We start from the raw sequence: 21,121 nt of genomic DNA on the forward strand, positions 1-21,121 counted from the left end.
ACTGGCACAGGTTGCCCAGGGAGACTGTGGAGTCTCCATCCTTGGAGATACTCAAAAGCTGTCTGGACATGGTCCTGGGCAGCTGGCTTTAGGTGGCCCTGCTTGAGGCGGGGGGTTGGACCAGATAACCTCCAGTGGTCCCTTCCAACCTCAACCATTCTGTGATTTTGTGATTTGGGGTTATATGTAGTGAATGTGTCATTTATGGGATGAATGTTTGGTGCTAAGAGCATTTTCATTGGACCATTGCCTTAAAAAAAATTTTCCAATATTCACTATTAGCATAGAATATGTCCTACAGTTACAAATGTTTTCAACAGCACTTACTACCATCCTTTCAAGTTTTCCAGATCCATTTTTTGTGTAGGTAATATTTAGAAGTCTGATGGGATACGTTTGGTTTTTTTTTGTAACATATATATTTTTTTAAACTCACCAATAGCCAAGGAAGAAACTATTAGTAAGTAGAAGTAAGTAGTAAAGGGATCTGCAGGAATCTTATAATCTTGATAAGTAGCTAAGTATTCTGTTAAATAGTTTAAAGTTGCTAGTTTTTCTTTTTAATAAATGGTATCCCAGAATTTTGGGTTTTTTTAAGGTGAAGACCTGCATTTCAGTCCATCAGTATTTGTTTGAGTGAAGTTTAAAACCAGCAGTCTGAATGGAAAGGAATCAGTTAAGAAATTTACTTGCATCTGAGATAAGAAAATGTCTTTTTTATTTTCTTATTTTTGTTCTTTGTTCTTATTTTCACATCAAGAAATTTGCTTCCAACCTTATACTTTTTGATTTTGTTTTAGAGGAGCCATGACTCCTCTCCCTCCCTCCCCTCCGTCCCCCCCCCCCCCCCCCCCACCTGTTGAAGGTAAACCCTTTTTGAGAATTGAAGAGGAAAAGTGGAAAGTTAAGTTTTCATTGGTATATCAACAATTTCATTGCTTTTAAAAGCTCTCTTCTGTTTCAGATTATTGTATAACTCCTTTACTATGCTGTTTTAGGAACTGTATTATCCTAAAAGCAGCTATACTGTCTCTGATTTTTCTATTTCTGGTTTTACCACCACTTAATAACATCTTTTTTTGGTTTTATCTTGTGCTTTTATGGTAGTGGCTTTTTTGATAATGTAAAGAGGCCAATTGTTCCAACACTGCTAAAGGTTTTGGACAAGTGACCAGTGATTTCAGGAGGCTGTAGGGGTCAGAATCTCTGTGTACTGTAGCTGTTCTGATCTTCTGGAGTGTGAGGTGTGGGAAGGAGGGATGTTCTTGGGAGGCTTTGCCCATGGTGGAGCATGCAGTGACAAAGCAATTGTCTTTGGGCATCTTTCAGGAAAAAGACAGTTGTTCTACTGTGTTGGGGAGAGTAGGAAATCATCCACACTTCTAGTTCTGCCTCCAGGCCCTCTTTTTCCAGTGAAGGAACAAGGAGGTTGTTGCCAGCAGCATTATCCCATCTTGAAAACAAAAGTGTGTGTATGTGGAGGCAGAACAGGAAGGGAATGTCTGAAGTGTAGAGCACAAATTCGTATTGCTAATACTATGATAGTGCATGTATTGTTCAGTTTTATATCTAACAGAATTGTGACGTTACTATGGTAGTTTCAGGTAATCCAGCACTAAATAATACTGATAAAGGCATGATTGTGTTGTTGGATAGCTTGTTAATCTGAACCTAAACCATTTTTGGTTTACTTTTTTTTATTTTAAGGATTTCTTGCGTGTAGGACTTAATGATAAAGTCACATGGCCTTTCTGGTGTTTGTGTTTACACTTTGTAACAAGGAAAAGTAACTATTGTTAGTATTGTTATTTTCCCATCACTCTCCATAGAACTATTTATTATGTTAAATAGCTGTAGGTTTTAGGGTTTCAGTTCACTTATTTCTTCCCCACCCTATCCTTCTTCCTCCAACCTTTCCTACCTTTTTGCTTGGGGGGGGGAGGGCAGGAAAAGCCTTGAATAGATGAGCTTCCTTGTTTAAAAAAAAAAAAATCTATTGAGAAAAGATTTTTCTGTGTTTCCATTCTTGTTTGAAAGATATTCTTTGATATAGGAAAAATAATATTGGTAGCATTATGGTGATTTTGTCTAGCCAACTCAATTCTTACTTATGCTTACAGTAAACTGAATTAAAGATGTTAGTGGGGAGGTTAGTAATATTTAGGCATTTTGCTGATCTACTTACTTTGTTGTTGCTCAGTGCATTTATACAACTAGATCTCGAGTTTTCTTATTCTGGTTTTGGACATTCAGGAAGACTTTCAATTCAACAATGCTCATTCATGGTGTAATCTGCTCATGTTTATTTTTTCTTTTCTATTATCCACCATATTCTATATTATTTCTGGAACAGAAGTGTCAGATTAGCAAGAGAATAAATCAGTGGTCATTAAAGCACCATCAGTAAGCCCAAATACATTGTGATTGACTATAACTCACTTTAAATTACAATTATATAACTCACTTTAAATTACAATTATATTTATTTTCAGTTCAGTCTTCTGTCTTGTATCAGATGAAACTGCAGTCAGTTTCAGCTGAGGGACACAGTGACTTGTGAAATTCTGTACCACAGCTTTATGGATGGTTTCTGAGTTCCTGGCTATGTCATTCTGTTTGGTTAGAGGTTTTTTTTGTTTGTTTGTTTGTTTGTTTTTAGTGGGTTGACCTTCTGTCCCAATCAAGGGAAAAAAAAAAAGTAAAACCCATGGGTTGAGATAAAGACAGTTTAATAGGACAGCAGAGGAAGAGAAAATAGTAATAATAATGATAAAAGAATGTACAAAACAAGCGATGCACAATGCAATTGCTCACAACCCACTGACTGACACCCAGCCCGTCCCCAAGCAATGATTGCTGTCCCCCCAGCCAACTCCCCCAGTTTCTATACTGAGCATGATGCCATATGGTATGGAATAGCCCTTTGGCCAGTTGGGGTCAGCTGTCCTGGCTGTGCCCCCTCCCAGCTTCTTGTGCCCCTGGCAGAGCAGGGGAAGGTGAAAAGTCCTTGACCAGTGTAAGCACTACTTAGCAACAACTAAACCATCAGTGTGTTATCAACATTATTCTCATCCTAAATCCAAAACACAGCACTATACCAGCTACTAGGAAGAAAATTAACTCTATCCCAGCTGAAACCAGGACAGTTATGAAATGATATAACAGGTAATTAGACCCTACTATCTTTAACTTGGTACAGTTTTTTTTTGTTTTACTCCTAGCTTGACTCCTGTGGTATCATATGAGTAAGGAAAGGACTTTCTGTGTTGGTTGTTGTACTCTTCTACATCTGAGTTTCTTGGTTCTTCGTGAAAAATCTCCTCAATTACTGATTCAAAGCATCAGTCAATTTATAAATACATGTTCGCTGCTCCAGTTCGCTGCTGCTTTTTAGCTTTCACCTTCACAAGGAATACCATCGCTTGTTTCCATATAGCACAATAGTAAGCCTCAACAGGGTGGATTCATTACCAAATAGATAATGTCATTTAAAATGCATCTGCTTAAATGCCATGAATAAGTAAATCATCTACTAAAGACTGAAAAATAAATTAAAGAAACATCCACTAGTGTGGTTGTCTTTTATTTCTGGTGTTTTAATAGCATTTGGAGATTTAGAGCAAATTTATAAATGCTGTTATTGTTAACTATACTATCTTCCATGAAACTGTTGATTCACTTGAATTAGGAAATGATCCTTTAATTTTTTAATGGACTACTATGTCAGCCATTCCGTGTTTTTGCTAGGGTCTTATTTTGTCCTAATTGATCTGTAGTTACCCAAAATAATTTATACAATTGAAGTAATACTAATTTTTAAAATATCTGTTATAGAGGTTAATAAACAGGTTGTACTCTTCCAGTTGATGTAATGGTTATGTATGATGAGGATGGTTTAGACAGAAGCGTTGTGATAACTATGATCTTTATGTAGCTCTCAAGACTCTCAATTCATTTTTGATGTCCAGGAATTTTGAGGGGGGAGGTTGTATGTGTCAGTGAAACAGTTCTGAAAGTAAAGCTTCACATCCTTTAGACCAATGAAATTTAACCTAGAACTTGAATAAAGAGATGTAGCAATTTCATATTCGGGAATGTGTGGTGACTGTAGCCCTGTTAGAATTAATCCCCTGATTTTCAAGAAGATTATAACTACAAGGATGGTGACTCTTACATTGCTGTATGTAATCCTCTTTTTAAGATTATGTAGAGATAACCTCAAAGATTTTAACCCTTAATCAACATGCTCAGTATCCAAACTGGGCATTCGTTTTGAGTAACAAGAAAAAAGGATTTAGGGCTGAGGAAAAAAAAGTGTGTGCATTGTGCAAGAAAGCAGTAAATAGTGCCCATAGGATATAGTGTTCCCTTTCCCGTTAATGGTTAGGGCTTGCATTATTTTAAATAAAACTTTAAAAAATTGTTTATTTAAAAAAACCCCTTATTTCAGTGCTTTTTCACCACCTGTTTTTCTTTCCAGTATAGGCTTTCTTGCAAATTAGATCAAGAAAGTACTGGTATTTTCCTTTTGATGTTATCCCTGGTTGTGAAAACTTCTCAGTCCTCCAAATGAATATCATCGTAACTTCACTTCATGTAATTGCCATCCCATCCCTTCCTTCACCAAGATCAGACAACTTGTTTGGTTGAAATTTTGATTATTTTTGGCCATGCAGATATAGTTTCTTCTGGCTGATAAAGATGGGAGGCTGCTAGTCCTTGAAACTTCCAGTTTTTCAGTATTTGAAGAATTTCCAGCTGTAGAACTTCTTTTAATCTTTCTCAGTTTATGAAAATTTTTACTTCTAATGAGGCAAGAGAGTGATGGTGTAATCCCATCCTAGTGCAAGTCTGTCAGTCCCTCTGCTATGTGACTTCTTTACTGTTCCTGCTTAGTTTCATGCAGTGTATGCTTGCTCTCTCTGCTGCAACCTTGCCCCCCAGAAACCCGAGATTTTTGGAAACATTTATGTCAACGCTATTCTTTTAATTCAGTAGCCTTTATTTTTGTTTTCTGTATGTTCCTGATATATTTATAGATGATGAGCAGATTTACATCCAGTCTTTATTGTTTTTACACTGCTCTTTCATTGTCTTTGTTCTCCCAGTAGTGCTCTTCATGTCCTGTCTTTTTCTTGAATATGACAGTCAGTACTAGTACCTTACACAATGTCACTAATACTGTTTTTATCACTACTGCAAACAGTTCATGTGATAAACAGGGTTGTCGTCCCGTGTCCCATCTATCCCCCCCACCATGGCTGCATCATGATAGTAATTTTCCTATCAAAGTCGGAGGGGCTAAGTTTTGGATTGCGCTTATCTTCCTCGATTGTGCAGCAGTGTTTGTCATATATCCAGACCAGCCTTCAGGGAGTAGTAATAGGTGTCTAAAGCTCTAGATAAGTTCCTTCATCTTGTACAATGTAACTTGTCCAACTTTTCTTCCTGAAGGCTTTGTTTACCTGGAAGAAAGACAGAAAGACATGTTTGACTGAGTGTGACCCAGTGTGCATCAGGCAGTGAAGACTTTCTTTTGTTTGTTTGCTTTTTTCAGTAATAAGATAAGAGTAGCTTTTTGGATCTTGAATGGCAATTACAAACATCATGATGTGAGCAGGTGCTCTCTTCTCTCAGGAGAACCAACCTGCATCAGAGCTGGTTAGACAATAACCTGTTAATTTCGTTTAAGAATGTCAGTAGCTGAGTTTGGGTAGTTACTGATTAAAAGAACTGATAACTGAAGCCTTAAATAATTCTTTTTGACGTATTCCTGAAAAAGAAGTTACTAGAAAAACCAATTGTTTAGTTTTCTTCTTTTGACTCAGAGAATGTTTCCTTCCCCCTTAATTCCTAACCAGTTCTTAATTCCTAATCAGTTAAACAAGGATTGGGGGGGGCTGCAGCTTTGGAATCTTTGGAACGTGATGAGACCAGAATCAGTCAGTTCAGCTAATTTGCTCTGTTCAGTAAAGTCTTTTAAAATATAAAATATAACCTAACTCTTTCTTCATGTATTGTTGATAAAGAGCTATGTTTATTTAAAAAACTTCAAATGCTTTTTTTGCACTTGCATATATTTTAATTTGTATTTCTAAATAGTATTTGACGTAGATGTTAATGCAGTATTTTGTTTACAACATACTAAAAATTTGGAACTGCAGTCATTGCTGTGTAAATGTACTTAGGTGTACCATATTGGCAGGAATATAAGATAGACTTCTATTATAGAAGGATGTTCATGTTACAGGGGCAGAAACAGAACATTGGGGCACTGTTGACATGGGATGCAGTCACGTAGTTATTGCAGAAACATGCAGCCCCTCAGCCAACCCCAAGCCTAACTTTGTTTCGTCTCCTCTGTTGGGATCTCCTTGGCATTGTCATAATTTCTCCCAGGCATCATGGTCATTTTTTCCTTCAAGGGGAAAGATGCAAAGCTAAGTGTAATGAATTCTCACTTCCCTGTTATCAGGAGATTGGCAGACACCTGTTTGCCAAATGCAGTTAGCAGCTTAGTAGCAAGCAGAGCCAGAAACTCAGGTTAGGGCAGGTGGTATGCCTTGCAGATAAATCAGCACCTGAAACCTGAAGTCTGAGGATATTAGGCAATGAACTGTCTGAGGACTTTGGCGCAGTTTATTTCTTTATTTCTATATTTATTTTGCTTTGTGCATGCTAGGAATAGAGTTAAAAAAACCCACAAAACCCAACCAACCAACCAACTAAAACAAAAACAAAAAACCCTAGCATTTTAGATCTATGCAGGTTGAAACAGTAGGAGGAAAAAAACCTAGTAAAAATAATCATAATTTGTCAGTTACAAAAGTATGCCTAAACTAATTTTTTAATATATGCTTAGAACTAGATTGCAGATCTTGGTTTCTTGTCAAGAATTTGAGTTTACTTGCCACAGAATTGATTGCATGTGTTGCTCCTTTAATGTCTTCTGTATCGGTGGCCTCCAAAGTGGGGTGCACAAGACCATCCATTGAAGTGTGGGAAGAAAATATTAGGACTTACATTTTATCTGAAAAATAAGAAAGAAATTAAGCTCTATTTAATATACGTATTGACACTGGTACCCTCACTTGGTCCGTATGTCAGATGGTCCTGTGTCATGTATGGTCCGTGAGGTGTCCTGAGGGTGCATTTAGTATTCCACAGTGTGGAGGGGTCACAGTAGCACCTTCACTTGTTCGTTTGCTTTCAGTGTATTGCAATGTATGCAGTTTACGTGTGCTCGGTTAGGTGGATTTATGGTTATATTATTCAGTTTTAACTAAACAAACCCTCACAAAATGGGCAAGTGGCTTAAAAAAATTCCTGCAGAATGACCATGGATTGAAGATAATACTAATAGTGTGAGCACAAGTGAACAATAAGAACATGGCAGAGCTGACCTTCTTCTACTCCTAGTATGAGCTCCTGGTCAGCCTCATCAAGAGGTAAAAATAATGGCAATTAGATCTGACAAGATGTTGACCACAAAAATTCGGGTTTATCAAGAAGGCTATTTGGAATATGGATGTACATCCACTATCGTTAATGATGAACCTCACCCTAAGAGAATATTGTACCTTCAGATATCAGCTAATGATAGTAGGAGGCCATCACAATTAGCAAGGCATTTAAAAACTAAGCATCCAGAACATGAAGACAAACCTCTACAGTTTTTTTCAGCAATGTTTGAAGTCATGCGATACTCAGTCCAGTACTTTACAAGATTTCACTAAACTTAATGATAGATCTTTAGAAGCCTCTTTTGAGGTTTCTCAATAGCAAAAGACATAGAAGCCACATACCATTGGGGGAAACACTTGATCTTCCTGCTGCAGTAAAAATTTCTGAAATAATACAGGGAAAACAATGATGGTGACAAACTAAAATGCATTCCTTTGTCAGCAGATACTGTTGGAAGATGTCTGGAAAACATTGCCAAAGATTTGAAGAAACAAATATTAGGAAAAATTCCACAGTGCGGGAGGCTTGCTGTACAGTTGGATGAAAGTATAGATGTTTGTAATGTGGCTCAGGTTACGGTAGTTGCTAGCTTCTGGGTCAATAAATAAATACATAAAGAACTGAGTCACTAAGGAAGGATGTACCAGAGAAGATACATTCTTAACAGTAAATGACTTCTTTAATAACAACATTTTTTTTAATGGAAAAACTGTGCAAATGTAACCACTGATGCAATGGCTGCTTTGACTCAAGTAAAAAGGATTCTGGGGTAAGGTTACGTGGAGAGCACTGCATGTGGAATTCATTCACTGCATCATGCATAGGCAAGCAACAAGGAAGTTGGAGCCAGAAGTGCACAAAATGCTGCAGGATGTCATCAGTGTGGTTAATTGTATGAAAATAAGACTTTTAAATAGTAGAATGTTTACAATAATTTGTAATGACGTGGGGACTGACCAGGAGAATCTTTTGTACCATGCAGAGGATCGCTGGTTATCATCATGCTTAGAAGAGCTGTAAAACGTAAAGATTAATTACACGTTTTTCTTTCACAAAAAGATGAGTGTTCTGAATTTGCTGACCTGTTCTGTGATGACAAGTGGCTGTTAGCCATATGATGACTAACAGATATTTTCAAAAAAATGAAGACACTTTACCGTGTCCCTTCAAGGTGAAGGTGATGTTTTAACAATGAGCAAGAAAGTGACTGCTTTTTGAAAGAAACCCCTCCTATGGAGAGGCCATTTTGAAAATGGATGTTTGGACATGTTTCCATCATTGCGTGATTTTGTTGCCAGAAAAGATGTGTACAATCTATAAAAACTCTCGTATCTGTATACTTAAACTTGGAAACAGAATTTCCTCAGCTGTTTGTCTTCCAAATGAAGAGTTTCAGGGGGTTTTGAACCCATTTGTTAAAAATATAAAACTGCAACACCTTCCATTATTTTGCAATAACAACTGATTAATATCAGGGAAGATGGAAATTTACTGGCCAAATTTCAAGAAAAACCTTTGTATAATTAGTGGATGGGAATGAAAAATGAGTATCATGATTTAGTAAGTGCAGCCAGTGATGCACTTTCATTTGGATGTATGTATCTTTGTAAATTGTTTTTTCCAGCTATGACAGCCATTAAAACCAAATATAGAAATAAATGGAATTTAGGACCATATCTTCAGATCACTGTATTACAAAGTGTTAAGCCAACATTTTAAAAAATGATGAAACCTATTCAATCACATAGTTCTCACAAAAAAAATCAATAGTTTTTTTAGCGAGAGCAAAAAGGTTTTTTGTACCATTAATAATAAAAATTATTTTAAAATACTGTTTATTTCATCTTTATCTCATCCTTTTTAATTTCTATTTTTATATGTTTTATAATGCACAGAATATACTAGTACAGTAATACCTGTGTGTAATTTATAAATAAAAATACACATATTGGGGGTGTGCGCTCAAAAATTTTGTGATAGAGGTGCATGATCAAAAAGGTTTGGTGACAACTGTTCCCATATTATTATTGATACCAATTAATGTTCACAGAAATAAATATATGGAAGTTCATCCAGATAATGGAAAGTGTATTTTAAATGTATGTATTCTTTTCTCATGAGAAGTAGTTGTCTGATAGAAACAGAATATTTTACTTCTAGCTTTCAGGTGTGATAATTCAGGAGGACAGGAGTGATGTTGTCTGCACATGCTTCAAGTGCTGGGATGCCCCAGCTAAGATCAGAGCCACACTAGTTTCCAAATTATAAGATGGGGTGGTTCTTGTAAATTGCTTACTGTCTCAAGTGATTCATGGGTGGAGAACAGTGGTATAGAAAGGTGTCATGGTTTCACCCCAGCCTGCAACTAAGCACCACACAGCCGCTCACTCACTCCACCCCGCTGGGATGGGGGAGAGAATCGGAAGGGTAAAAGTGAGAAAACTCGTGGGTTGAGATAAAGACAGTTTCGTAGGTAAAGCAAAAGCTGTGCATACAAGCAAAGCAAAACAAGGAATTTATTCACTCCTTCCCATGGGCAGGCAGGTGTTCAGCCATCTCCAGGAAAGCGGGGCTCCATCATGCATAACTGTTACTTGGGAAGACAAAATGCCATCACTCCGAATGTCCCCCCCTTCCTTCTTCCCCCAGCTTTATATGTTGAGCATGACGCCATATGGTATGGAATATCTCTTTGGTCAGTTGGGGTCAGCTGTCCCAGCTGTGTCCCCTCCCAACCTCTTGTGTACCCCCAGCCTACTCGCTGGTGGGGTGGGGTGAGAAGCAGAAAAGGCTTTGACTCTGTGTAAGCACCGCTCAGCAATAACGAAAACATCCCTGTATTATCAACGCTGTTTTGAGCACTGTCGTGGTTTAAGCCCAGCCGGCAACTAAGCACCACACAGCCGCTCGCTCACTCCCCCCCAGTGGGATGGGGGAGAGAATCAGAAGAGTAAAAGGGAGAAAACTCGTGGGTTGAGATAAAGACAGTTTAATAGGTAAAGCAAAAGCCACGCACGCAAGCAAAGCAAACAAGGAATTCATTCACTCCTTCCCATGGGCAGGGAGATGTTCAGCCATCTCCGGAAAAGCAGGGCTCCATCATTTGTAATGGTTCCTTGGGAAGACAAACGCCATCACTCCGAACGTTCCCTGTTTCCTTCTTCTTCCCCAGCTTTATATGCTGAGCATGACGCCATATGGTATGGAATAGCCCTTTGGTCAGTTTGAATCAACTATCCTAGCTGTGTCCCCTCCCAGCTTCTTCTGCACCTGGCAGAGCATGGGAAGCTGAAAAGTCCTTGACTAGTGCAGCAATAACTAAGACATCTCTGTATTATCAACACTGTTTTCAGCACAAATCCAAAACATAGCCCCATACCAGCCACTATAAGACAATTAACTCTATCCCAGCTAAAACCAGGGCAAGCACAAATCCAAAACATAGTCCCATACTAGCTATTATAAAGAAAATTAACTCTATCCCAGCCAAAACCAGCACAAAAGCTGATTGCAAATCTAGGGATAGAATTCAGATGTTGTCTGAATCACTTGCATTATTGCTTGAATGTATCATTCTGGGGACAGCTTGATTTTCAAGCATGTAAATGTTTCAGATGTTTTGTTCATTTGGAGTTGTTGGTGCTTAGCTCATCTGAAATGAGACCATAAGCATACCTTCTGGGTATAGGAATATTGATATATCACAGCTGAATTTTTTTTCTTGCCTTACACTGTTGTTCTAAACTATGTCAGTGTTTGCATTACTGAAGTGTCTTGGCACCCTCAAAGGTAATGTGGGACAAATTTCTAAAGTAATTGTTTTTTTTAACTGTTGTTATGAAATAATGCATTCTGCCATACCTAAGTAACATTTGGTAACTTGCTGATTAGTTGATCATTTTATTTAATAGTTGTAATAACATGCAGGGATAAGTAGTTTTTAATAAGCTACCTGTGTGCTTTTTTTTTTTTAGGCTAAAGCCTAAACCTCTGACATGGCCACAGCCTCACCAAGATCTGATACAAGTAACAACCATAATGGAAGATTACAGATGCAAGTAACAGGCAAGTAGTGATTTGTATCATGGTGATTTTTACAGGAAAACATACGTATTCTAAAAAAGTAGTCTTTGAAATAAATGTAAAAAATTGTTCAGTATAATTAATATTTTATTTAATAACTTGAATGTTACAGTTAAGAATATGACTATAATATATGTAGGTGAATTGAAGCTAGATAGAGGTTCTACAGTGAGTTGGGTGACAGGGTTTAATGATCTCTTCAAATTAAAAAAAAAAAATTAGGTTCAATACAACAGCAGGGACAAATGTAAGGAATTTTGCTTGGGAACAAGTAACTAATGGCAGAAATTCTATAGAGGGGACATATATTATTGAAATACTACAAAAAAGATGGGCGGTTGTAGTGAACCCCAAGCTAAAAATGGGTGCAATGTTATATTGAAGCTGGAGAAGAACTGGAGGAGATCACAAAATCTGCTAGCCCTTCAAAAGATTAAGGTCTTTGATTACATACCAGGTAAACATCTGTTGAGAATAATAAAGGTATTCTGTATTATCCTTAGGGCAGCCATATGGAACAATTTAGGTTGGAAGGGACCTTTGGGGATTTCCTAGTTCACTCTTCTGCTGAAGGCAGGGCTACCTTTGAAGTTGGATCAGGTTGCTCAGGGTATCGTCCAGCTGAATTTTCAGTATCTCAGAGGCTGTAAATTACCAGCTTTCCTGGGCACCTTGTTCTGGTGATAAACCACATCACTGTGAAATGTTTTTCCTTCTATCCAATTGGAATTTACTGTGTTGCATCTTGTGACTGTTTACTTTTTTCCTTTTGCTGTGCTGGTTCTCATAGTTTGAGGCAGAATTCAGCCATCACAGTATCTGCTGGAAGGGAAACACAGTGGGCTACAAGCAGTTCTGGAAATTTCTGATTGTGTTGGGGACACTTTTTTCAATAGATGTTGAACAGGCCAAGTAGGTTGTGCGTTTTGCTACTTGTATAAGAACTGGTCAGGGATGTGACAATCGGTGTCAGCCTTAGCTGCTCTTTCTGTGGGATGGCAGAGCAGAACAAAGACTTGTTATAGTCCGAGGATAAGCAAAATGCGTCTAGGTAAACAAGTTTGATAGCTAATTATGACAGTGTTACAGTAGTTAAAAGTGAAAATGTTACCAGCAAGTAGTCAGATATTGTGCATAAATATATATACACATAAATGTATGTGTGTGTATGTATGTATGTAAGTATTATTTTACCATTGATAAATAACTTGAACTTTCCAGGGATCCTGAGAAATCTGGGAACCCTGAAGTAAGAATGAATGCATGATGAAGAATATATTAAGGCTGTCTTGAACAAAATTTGAAAAAAAACTGAGTAAGATACCATGTCTTAAAAAAAGCTGCATCTCAAGAAAGATACATCATGCTGGATGGTCCAAAGATGCCCAGGTTATCTGAGAAGACAGACATTGTTGGAGCATCCCCAAAATGGATATTTTATCAAATTAGATAAGAGGGGAACCTTAAAACTGATTAACCTTGTGCAAGGATCACATAAGTTGATAACGTGATGAATCATCAAAACTGGCAATAACTAATAGCATAGATGGAGCTACCTGTACGTTGAATATATATAACTGTAACAACCTGAGTTACACAGATGACCTATAACTTCAGATCTGTGTATGCAGAAATAATTTTGATATTCTGTACTGTACTGCTCCTTATGTAAGTAGTCTTGTATTTTTCTGGCACTGGAGCTTCTCTTGACTTCAAGAAATCTGGTTCAAGGACCAAAGTGGGAAGAAATCTGTACAATTTTTAGGATTAGTTTTCTGAAGGTTTCGTTCTCTAACCAGTCTTTATTGCAAGATCAGACCATCGCCAGTGGCAGTACAGGGAAAGAAGTGAGAGACAGAGGAGTGTGGGACTGTAGTATTGGTGACCTACACTGCTTTATGCTCAGATTAGTTTATGCTGCTGTAGAATCTAGACTTATATTTCAAGAACTCTACTTAAAAAGCAGTTTTATAAAGGCAGCGAGTAGCATATACTCATTTTGTAGACAAGGAAATTCATATGGAGCAGTGACTTGTTTGAGTTTGCACAGTTACAGCATGTTCCTGACAAGTTTTGCTGTCAGTATTTTTTCAAATATACTTGGCAAGATATCTTGTCTTGTTAGTTCTTTTTGAAGTCTTTTGCTACTATTTGTTACTTACTCCTAATTTTTTTGAAAGAAGTCCTAACCTGGAAATGATAATGGTTTCCTTTCATGTTTGAGGACTCAAAACTTGATGACTTAAAACATAACCAGATAAAAGGGGGGAAAGTAAAAGGAAGCTTGACTATTATGACTAAACACCTGTATTTTAACAAATGTTGTAGTTGCTTTTAGAAAGCAAAATATGGAGAAAAAAATGTGGAAAAAGTAGAGGTTGTTAAAGCTTAAAAATATATCATGATTTCAGATGAAACAATATGACCTATATGTGGAATTATGTTTTTAGTCTTCTACATTTAATCTTTCATCATTATCAAGGCTGCAGTTCCCTTTTATGACACGTGACGCATGACTTAGACTGGATTTTTCAAATGTGAGGGAGTTAAGTGTGCACCTTTTAATTGAAATTAAGTAGAAGTCTGTGGCTAATGCCTTTAGAATCTTGGAAGGTTGCATCCCGCTAACTTTTAACTAACTAATGCATATGTCTCAGAATACTGTAATCCAGAAATACGGGACAGACCTTTTTTGTCTCCCTTTCAGACAGTTTCGTTAACTTCCACTTATTTTTCAATTAGCAAGTACCATACAGAAAAGTAACAGAGAAGGATTATTTCCAAGTGGCTGAAAATGCTCAGCTTTGCTTTAGTTTGAAAGTGAAGGGACAGAGAATCACACTGAAGTACGGGAGGAATGAGAGAGAAGGCGTAGCCAGCAGGTAGGTACAGCTGTGAGTCCATCAGTGTGGTGTTCTGAAGACAACATCTGCCTGAAATAGAATTTAAAGTGTTGGCAGTTAGGCTGCTGTTGGTTTTTATAACGACTTCCTCATCTGGGTGAGGAAGTGGGAGAACAGATTTATGTTCAGGAGCACTGAGGACCCTACCAGTGATTTGGAGGTAAAAAATAGTTTCTTTGGTCATTTACTATTTCTTAATTGTTGAATATTTAGCTGAAACTTTTAAGTTCATCTGCAATGCTGTTTAAACAGGGGAAATTTGAGAGTTGATTTCTTACTTTTAACAAACTGATGTGTTATACCACAGGTTAACCACACAGGTAATATAGGCAAGGCAATGAAGCTCTGTGTACAGGGTTTGCTATACAGGGACATTTTGAAATAGGCCTGAACTGCATATGCTTTCATAACTACATATAATTTAAAAAAAAAAAAGTCTGCCTGATAATCTCTCAGATGTATCGTACTTAGATATTTTTCAGTTAAGGGAAGAGTAGGAATAACAATGAGAAAATAAACAAAAGAACCCACATGATTTTCAGTGTTTATCCCTAAAATAATTGTTGTGCTGTCTCTCCAACCCATCCTGCCAGTACGTGGTGAAGAGAATATGTCACACTTGGTTTCAACTATCTGACAAAGTAGATTTTGAAAATAAAAGCCACCATTTTAAAGTTGACCTCTTTATGTTCAGCAGAAATAGAAAAGGTGAGGAATAACATTGCCATGCTGTGTTTCATACATTGTGTAGGCAGTACATTTTCTGTTTTTCATCAACAGTATGCTGTTATAGATAAAGCAGTGTATTTTATTAGTTTCTAGTGCCAAACTGAAACGGAAAAAGAATTGGTTTGGAACAACTTTCTACACGGAATTAACTGCAGATGGAGAAATTAAGAAAACGGCAAAATCAAGTAGTTCTTCAAATCCAAAATGGGATGAGCAGCTGACAGTGTAAGTAGATTTTTTGGTCGTTTAATACTATTTATTAGGCAGACATTGCAGGGAAATATTTACTCAGCTTGGCTGCCTACATAGTTTTCTCTGGCTGTTGATGACTAATTGCAGACATAAGATGATATTTATCTCAAGTGACTTTTTTTTTTCTCAATTCTTACAATGTTTTGAGAATATTTTTGTACAGAGAGTGTTCCTTGTGTACAGTTGTTATACATGGTTTACTCTTGATATTTGTTAGCACTGTGGACTGTTCAGGTTTAAGATTCCTCTCTAGAAGATGTTACTAGCTGTAACTATGTCATTCTCAACTTTAAAAGGAAAAAAATCTCAGCTGGATAAGTAGCAGTTATGAAGAAGGTCACTTTTTCCTTTGAATTTCCTAATGAAGGGATGCACGCGCAAAAACAATTTACTGCAAAGTGACCTTGCAACTTATCTTAGTATTTGCCCTTTTTAATCTTCTTGTGGTTTAATTTGGTTTAACTGTGCTACAGGTGTAGATATACCTGAATATGACTGTGAAGAACTGGCAATCTTGCACTGTGCAATTGACCAGAATGCGTTATTATGCAAGCAAGATTGTACTGCTTCAGATTTGGGTCTGGAAACAGCATAGCTACTATCAAGTGGCATTGAGCGTGGGCCAGTACATTTTATGGCATCTGACCCGTCTTTGTGCAATAGCCAGCTTTGTTAGTAGTAGGAACCACTCCAGGTTCCTATAACTAACAGTGCTGGAGAGTGGGGAGTGGTACAACATACCTAGCTTTGGGGAACTGTTTGCTTGGGAACACTTACTTATTAACTACAGACCTGGGCTGAAGCAAATAGGGTATTTCTGTGCCACATTTCTCAATGTTTCAGGTTTAGTAGAGCTTATTAGCCCTTTGCAATATTGCAAAAGAGGATAATACAGTCTTGGACCTGACGATGATTTCCAGGAGTTACTACTAGCACAAGTACGGAGCTATCAGTATATTCACAGAGACCAGAGTTTCTGTTGAGGAGGCAGGTTTGATTTGGCAGGATTTGGTGAGATGATGATAGAAATCAGGTAATTTGGCATGCGCAGTACAGCTAAACAGACTCATTCCATCATCACTGTTACTTACTTAGGATCTTACCCTTATATGTATAAGGTATTCTGGCCCCCTTCTCCTCCGGCTATTGGAATGGTATCGTTGCTTCAGTTGCCCAGTCTGTTTGAGGATAAGTGAACTCTCTGGCTTACCAAATTCCCCTCATTTCTATGGGTCTGCATGAGCACCAGCAGTATATTCTCCATGTGTAGAGCTTTTTTTTTTTCTTTTCTTTGTTGAGCTGATCTTTTAGTAAGACTTCGTTAGAAGGCAGCCTATTCAAAATGCAAAAATATATTTGCTCATGGACTTCAGCAAAAATGTTCCACGTTGTCCAACACATTCAAGTGACTGTAAAGCTAGCTCTGTTGTGAGGGTGGGGGTTGGTTTTAGTATTGTTTTCATCCATGCTGATAAAATTTTCTGTATCCATTACTGATGGATATGTGGCCTTTGACTTTTTGCAGTGTAGTGATTTTACTCCATTTTTCACAGCCAGGAGCACTCTTGCAGTACTAGACCCTGTACTACAAAACTTACTCTCCAGGACCTAGCATAGCTTCCTGTTTTCCTTCTTGAGCAGGGGAGAGATCACTGCCAAAGGTTATCATAATATTACTGTAATTGGGTCCTTTACCTTTCTGCTTCCCTCCAGTTTTTACTTTAGCTTCATCATTTGATTTTTCCCCTCTGATTTCTGTGAGTATGCATTATGTTTTTATATATATTTGTGGATTCACAAATAATGTTTTATCAACACTTTCATGGCAAGCTGACACCTATTAAGTGGGTTCTTCCTGCTTGCAAGTAGCTGATTGGTTGCTTTTTCCTTTTTTTTTAATATTTAGTATTTTTCATTCTAGTGACAGACAAATATACTTACCACCTTTTTCTCTACATTTCATAACATGAGTTTTTAGTTAGAATGCTGGAATAGTGAGGAATAAGGAAAATATGTCTTTCATAAATAAAGTAAGATATGTTTTATATAACTGAGATTTGAGCTTAGTGTTAGGTTATTCTGATACTCCTCAAATTCTTTATGCTATGGTAGTAATGCACTTTAAGTTTGCTATTTAAGTATAAATATCATAGTGTTTGCAGTTCTTAGTTAAAAATTTCCCCTTGCAGTACAAAAACTTCTTTTAGTTAATTAGTATCAAGAAATACAATAAATATGAGAAAGCGATTTACGTTCAAATACTCCTAATAACAAGAACAAATACTTTAAATCTGTTTATATTTTTTAAAAAACTGTATTTTATATGCAGGAATGTGACTCCACAGACTACGCTGGAATTTAGAGTGTGGAGCCATCACACTTTAAAAGCAGATGCTTTATTAGGAAGAGCCACTGTAGACTTGAGACAAGCTTTGGAAATACACAATAGAAAATGTAAGTTATCATGAAGGATATTTTGAGTAAAGTAGAATTATTATTACTAATCTATATATCAAACTGGCAACCAGACTACTAACTATACGTGTAATTACAACTGATTTACAGTTGATGTCTTTACTTGTCTCTTCTAGAGATGTCTGTTCTATTGAGAGCAATTTAAATGTAACAATGGGATATAATGATTTTGAAACAAACATGAGGGTATGAGTTACTACAAATTAACTAAAAGTGGAAGTGATTAAGTACAATGTTTTGTGGCAAACTAATAACTAATTTGCTAGAAGATCTGTTTTAGACTTGGTAAAAAAAAAGTCTAAACTTTCAGAAAAGCTATCTATGTAATTTTTCATGTTTTCCTTCTCTGAAATCACTAATAGAAAGGCTGGATATTTTTCCCTCATAATTTAGCTGCCCAGAGAGCAGTAGGAACCACTGATTAATGAAACAATTGAGAATTTCCTTTTAGTACATTAGAGATTGTTGTGTTCTCTGTAACTTCTAATTTTAATTGTCTTTAATAGAATTAAAAGAGGTCTTCTTTATCTAATTTGCTTTTTAAAATTTTTTTCATTAGTACAAGAAGATGGTGAATCCACACTTTAAATTCCACTCCAGAGTGGCAGTAGAATTCCAGCTAAACCCATCTCTAACCTATTTCACAAGTTAGATATACAAACCTGTTTAGGGAGGTGGGGGGAAAGGAGAGCTGAAAAAAAGCTACATTTTCCTGATTCTTACAGAAAATTGAAACAGAATCCAAAATCAAGTGGAGTTTCTTCAGCAGTATTATAAAGATTCTGCCTGAGATACCATAGTTAAGCAGAAAAATTGCTTCTTTTTTAAATTAAAAAATGTATCAGAAGTAACTGGGTTGTCATAAAGATAGCAAAAAAAATAGTTAATATTTTAACTATTTCTAATAAATAGATACTATTTTATTAGTGTAGATCCAGGGGATGTAGGATCCAACAACTTGGCAAATTATTTCAGGGAATGGTTGACTGAGCTAGCTGTATATTGCACCAAAAGTAATTTATGTGCAGTGTTGCTGGTTTGGGCAAGTCAGCAGTTTGACACACACCGGATTATCCAATAATTCAGTGGTGGAATAATCTGATTGGTATCCTTCAGTCATTCAGTTCTTGATACCTAATCTAAAATGCAGCACTTGAAAGGCTCTTTGCTGAAGAAAATGTAGAGGAGAAGTCGTCTAAATGCAGAAACTTTAGAATTAGTGCTGTTACTTTCTTCTGCTAAACATCACCAGTATTGAATTGCTGCCCACACCCCTCCCAGCTTTCTTGCCAGCTCAATTGGTCTACAGCCAACTGTTGATCTGGTCTGGGGAGATAACCTGTTAAAACAGCAGAAGCTAAACCAATCACCTTTTGCAGAAATGATGATTTATAAAAGATGTTAATTTAACAACTCAGTGGCAGGCTAGTTTCTTGTTTCTCTTCTTTTGGGTAGTGCTATTTTCCAAAATGCAGATTGCTAAATCAATAATTCTATAGATTTGGGAGCTTTGTGCTTGCTCCAGCGATTTAAAGTACTCTGAAATCCATTGTAATATAGCAGTGGGTGTATGTTAGTAACTGCTGCCCAACTACACTGTTGAACCTGCTCTTTAAAGTAACGGCTTGGGGGTATCTGGCAATAGTTTATGGTAGCCTTCCCTGTTTTCATGTTTATTGTTCATTTATGATATATGTTAAGAATGAAAAAAATAAGGAAATGCTAATTTAATGCTTAGAAGTGCATGGTGAGGTTTAATTTTAGCTTGGAATGCTATCATATGGAGGGAAATATGGTGGTATATCTTGAAAAATTATTCTTTTAATCTGAGACCGCAAATACTAAAAGGCCTTAACCATTTTAACCTGATTAATGTGAACTCATAGCTGACTGTGTTTGGATTTATTACATGTAGCTTTAACTGCTGTACTAGTAATAGTTGACTTAGAGAGAATTACACAGCATCCACAGCATGTTTTACCTCTGGATTATGTATGTCTCTCTACAGATGTGTGCATGGCTTATCAGTCACATTGAATTATTTTACTGCACCATGTACACATTTTTTGTATATCTCAATTATCTCAAAGTTTCTTTTGGTGCAAAGAGTTTCTGATATAATTTTTGGTTATTTGAGCTATCCTCTCTGTTACTGTTTAATCCCTGGAGTTGGGATCTGTGAAAATGCTAGTAAGGATTTACTAAAAATAATTATAAAAATTGAGGAGGGACTCTATGCAGTCTTTGCATTTACTTCTTCCTCAAAGTGATGTGCTTTTCAGTGGTCTCTTAGAATTAGTTTTGCAAGGTGATATGAGAAATGAACATAAGCTCTGGTTGTAGAATGAGGTTCCCTGTGACTTGTAATATTTGGATGTGTAGTTCAGAAGTTGCTTGACTTTAAGCCTTCCCATGTTATGCAAGTAGTGCATAATTTCAAAAGGGCTTAGTGGAAACAGCAAGCCTGGGAAATCATTAACAAGAAAGTACTGAAACCATGTGGATCCTATAGCGATCCTGTAGAATATACTATGTAAACGGCCAATTTACTTTTACAGTAAACTGTGCTTTTACTCACAGCAGATATAAATTTACACAGCTCCTTAGTGATTTCTATGTTTGAATCATCTGAATATCTCTCATGTTGTTTTGTACAACTAAATACATGATCACATTTTTGTGCTGAAAATCTCTTTTAATGTTGTTTAGAATTTAATCTTTCCTTTATCCCTTCTCTCTGTCTTTCCCCCTGCCCACCCCAACTCCATTTTTAGTGGAGAAGGTGAAAGAACAGTTGAAACTCTCTTTGGAAAACAAGAGTGGCATGGTGCAAACAGGTGAACTGACAGTTGTGCTAGATGGTCTGGTTGTTGAACAAGAATCTCTTACAAATCTCAGTTCATCAGCAACCAGTAAGTTAAAATAATTAAATCAGATGGTAATATTTTGATTAAGTTTTCAAACAGATATAATAGAATATTGCTGTTGAATTTGTTTCTTACTGTTCAGTAGAAGTTCAGCAAAATGGCGAGGCTGTGCATGAAAGCAGAGATGCTTCAGCAAGAAGTACATCCAGGTTGGAATTTATTTTTGTGTTTTACACTCTATGGGGTGTATTAGCAAATTTATCAGTTGAAATGTTTGGATTCTTTGTGGTTTTTTGTTTGGTTGGTTGGGGGTTTTTTAATTTTTTGAAGGGGATAGATTTGAACTGT

At 36.8% G+C, this 21,121-nt stretch overlaps 1 protein-coding gene across 4 annotated transcripts in view; it reads left to right on the forward strand.

Moving 5' to 3' along the window:
- WWP1 (WW domain containing E3 ubiquitin protein ligase 1) overlaps positions 1-21,121 on the forward strand; it is a 63,962-nt gene that overhangs the window by 14,546 nt on the left and 28,295 nt on the right. For 2 of the 4 annotated variants that reach the window (XM_075494885.1, XM_075494884.1), the window contains 5 exons: positions 11,439-11,529; positions 15,266-15,404; positions 17,761-17,885; positions 20,681-20,818; positions 20,916-20,982. In XM_075494885.1, the coding sequence (XP_075351000.1) occupies positions 11,460-11,529; positions 15,266-15,404; positions 17,761-17,885; positions 20,681-20,818; positions 20,916-20,982 (539 nt within the window). In that variant the 5' untranslated portion in view covers positions 11,439-11,459. The remainder of the gene's footprint in view (positions 1-11,438; positions 11,530-15,265; positions 15,405-17,760; positions 17,886-20,680; positions 20,819-20,915; positions 20,983-21,121) is intronic. The other 2 variants (XM_075494886.1, XM_075494888.1) reach the window with 2 other exon arrangements.

Source organism: Mycteria americana, chromosome 2, assembly GCF_035582795.1.
Source record: "Mycteria americana isolate JAX WOST 10 ecotype Jacksonville Zoo and Gardens chromosome 2, USCA_MyAme_1.0, whole genome shotgun sequence".
NCBI lineage: Eukaryota > Metazoa > Chordata > Aves > Ciconiiformes > Ciconiidae > Mycteria > Mycteria americana.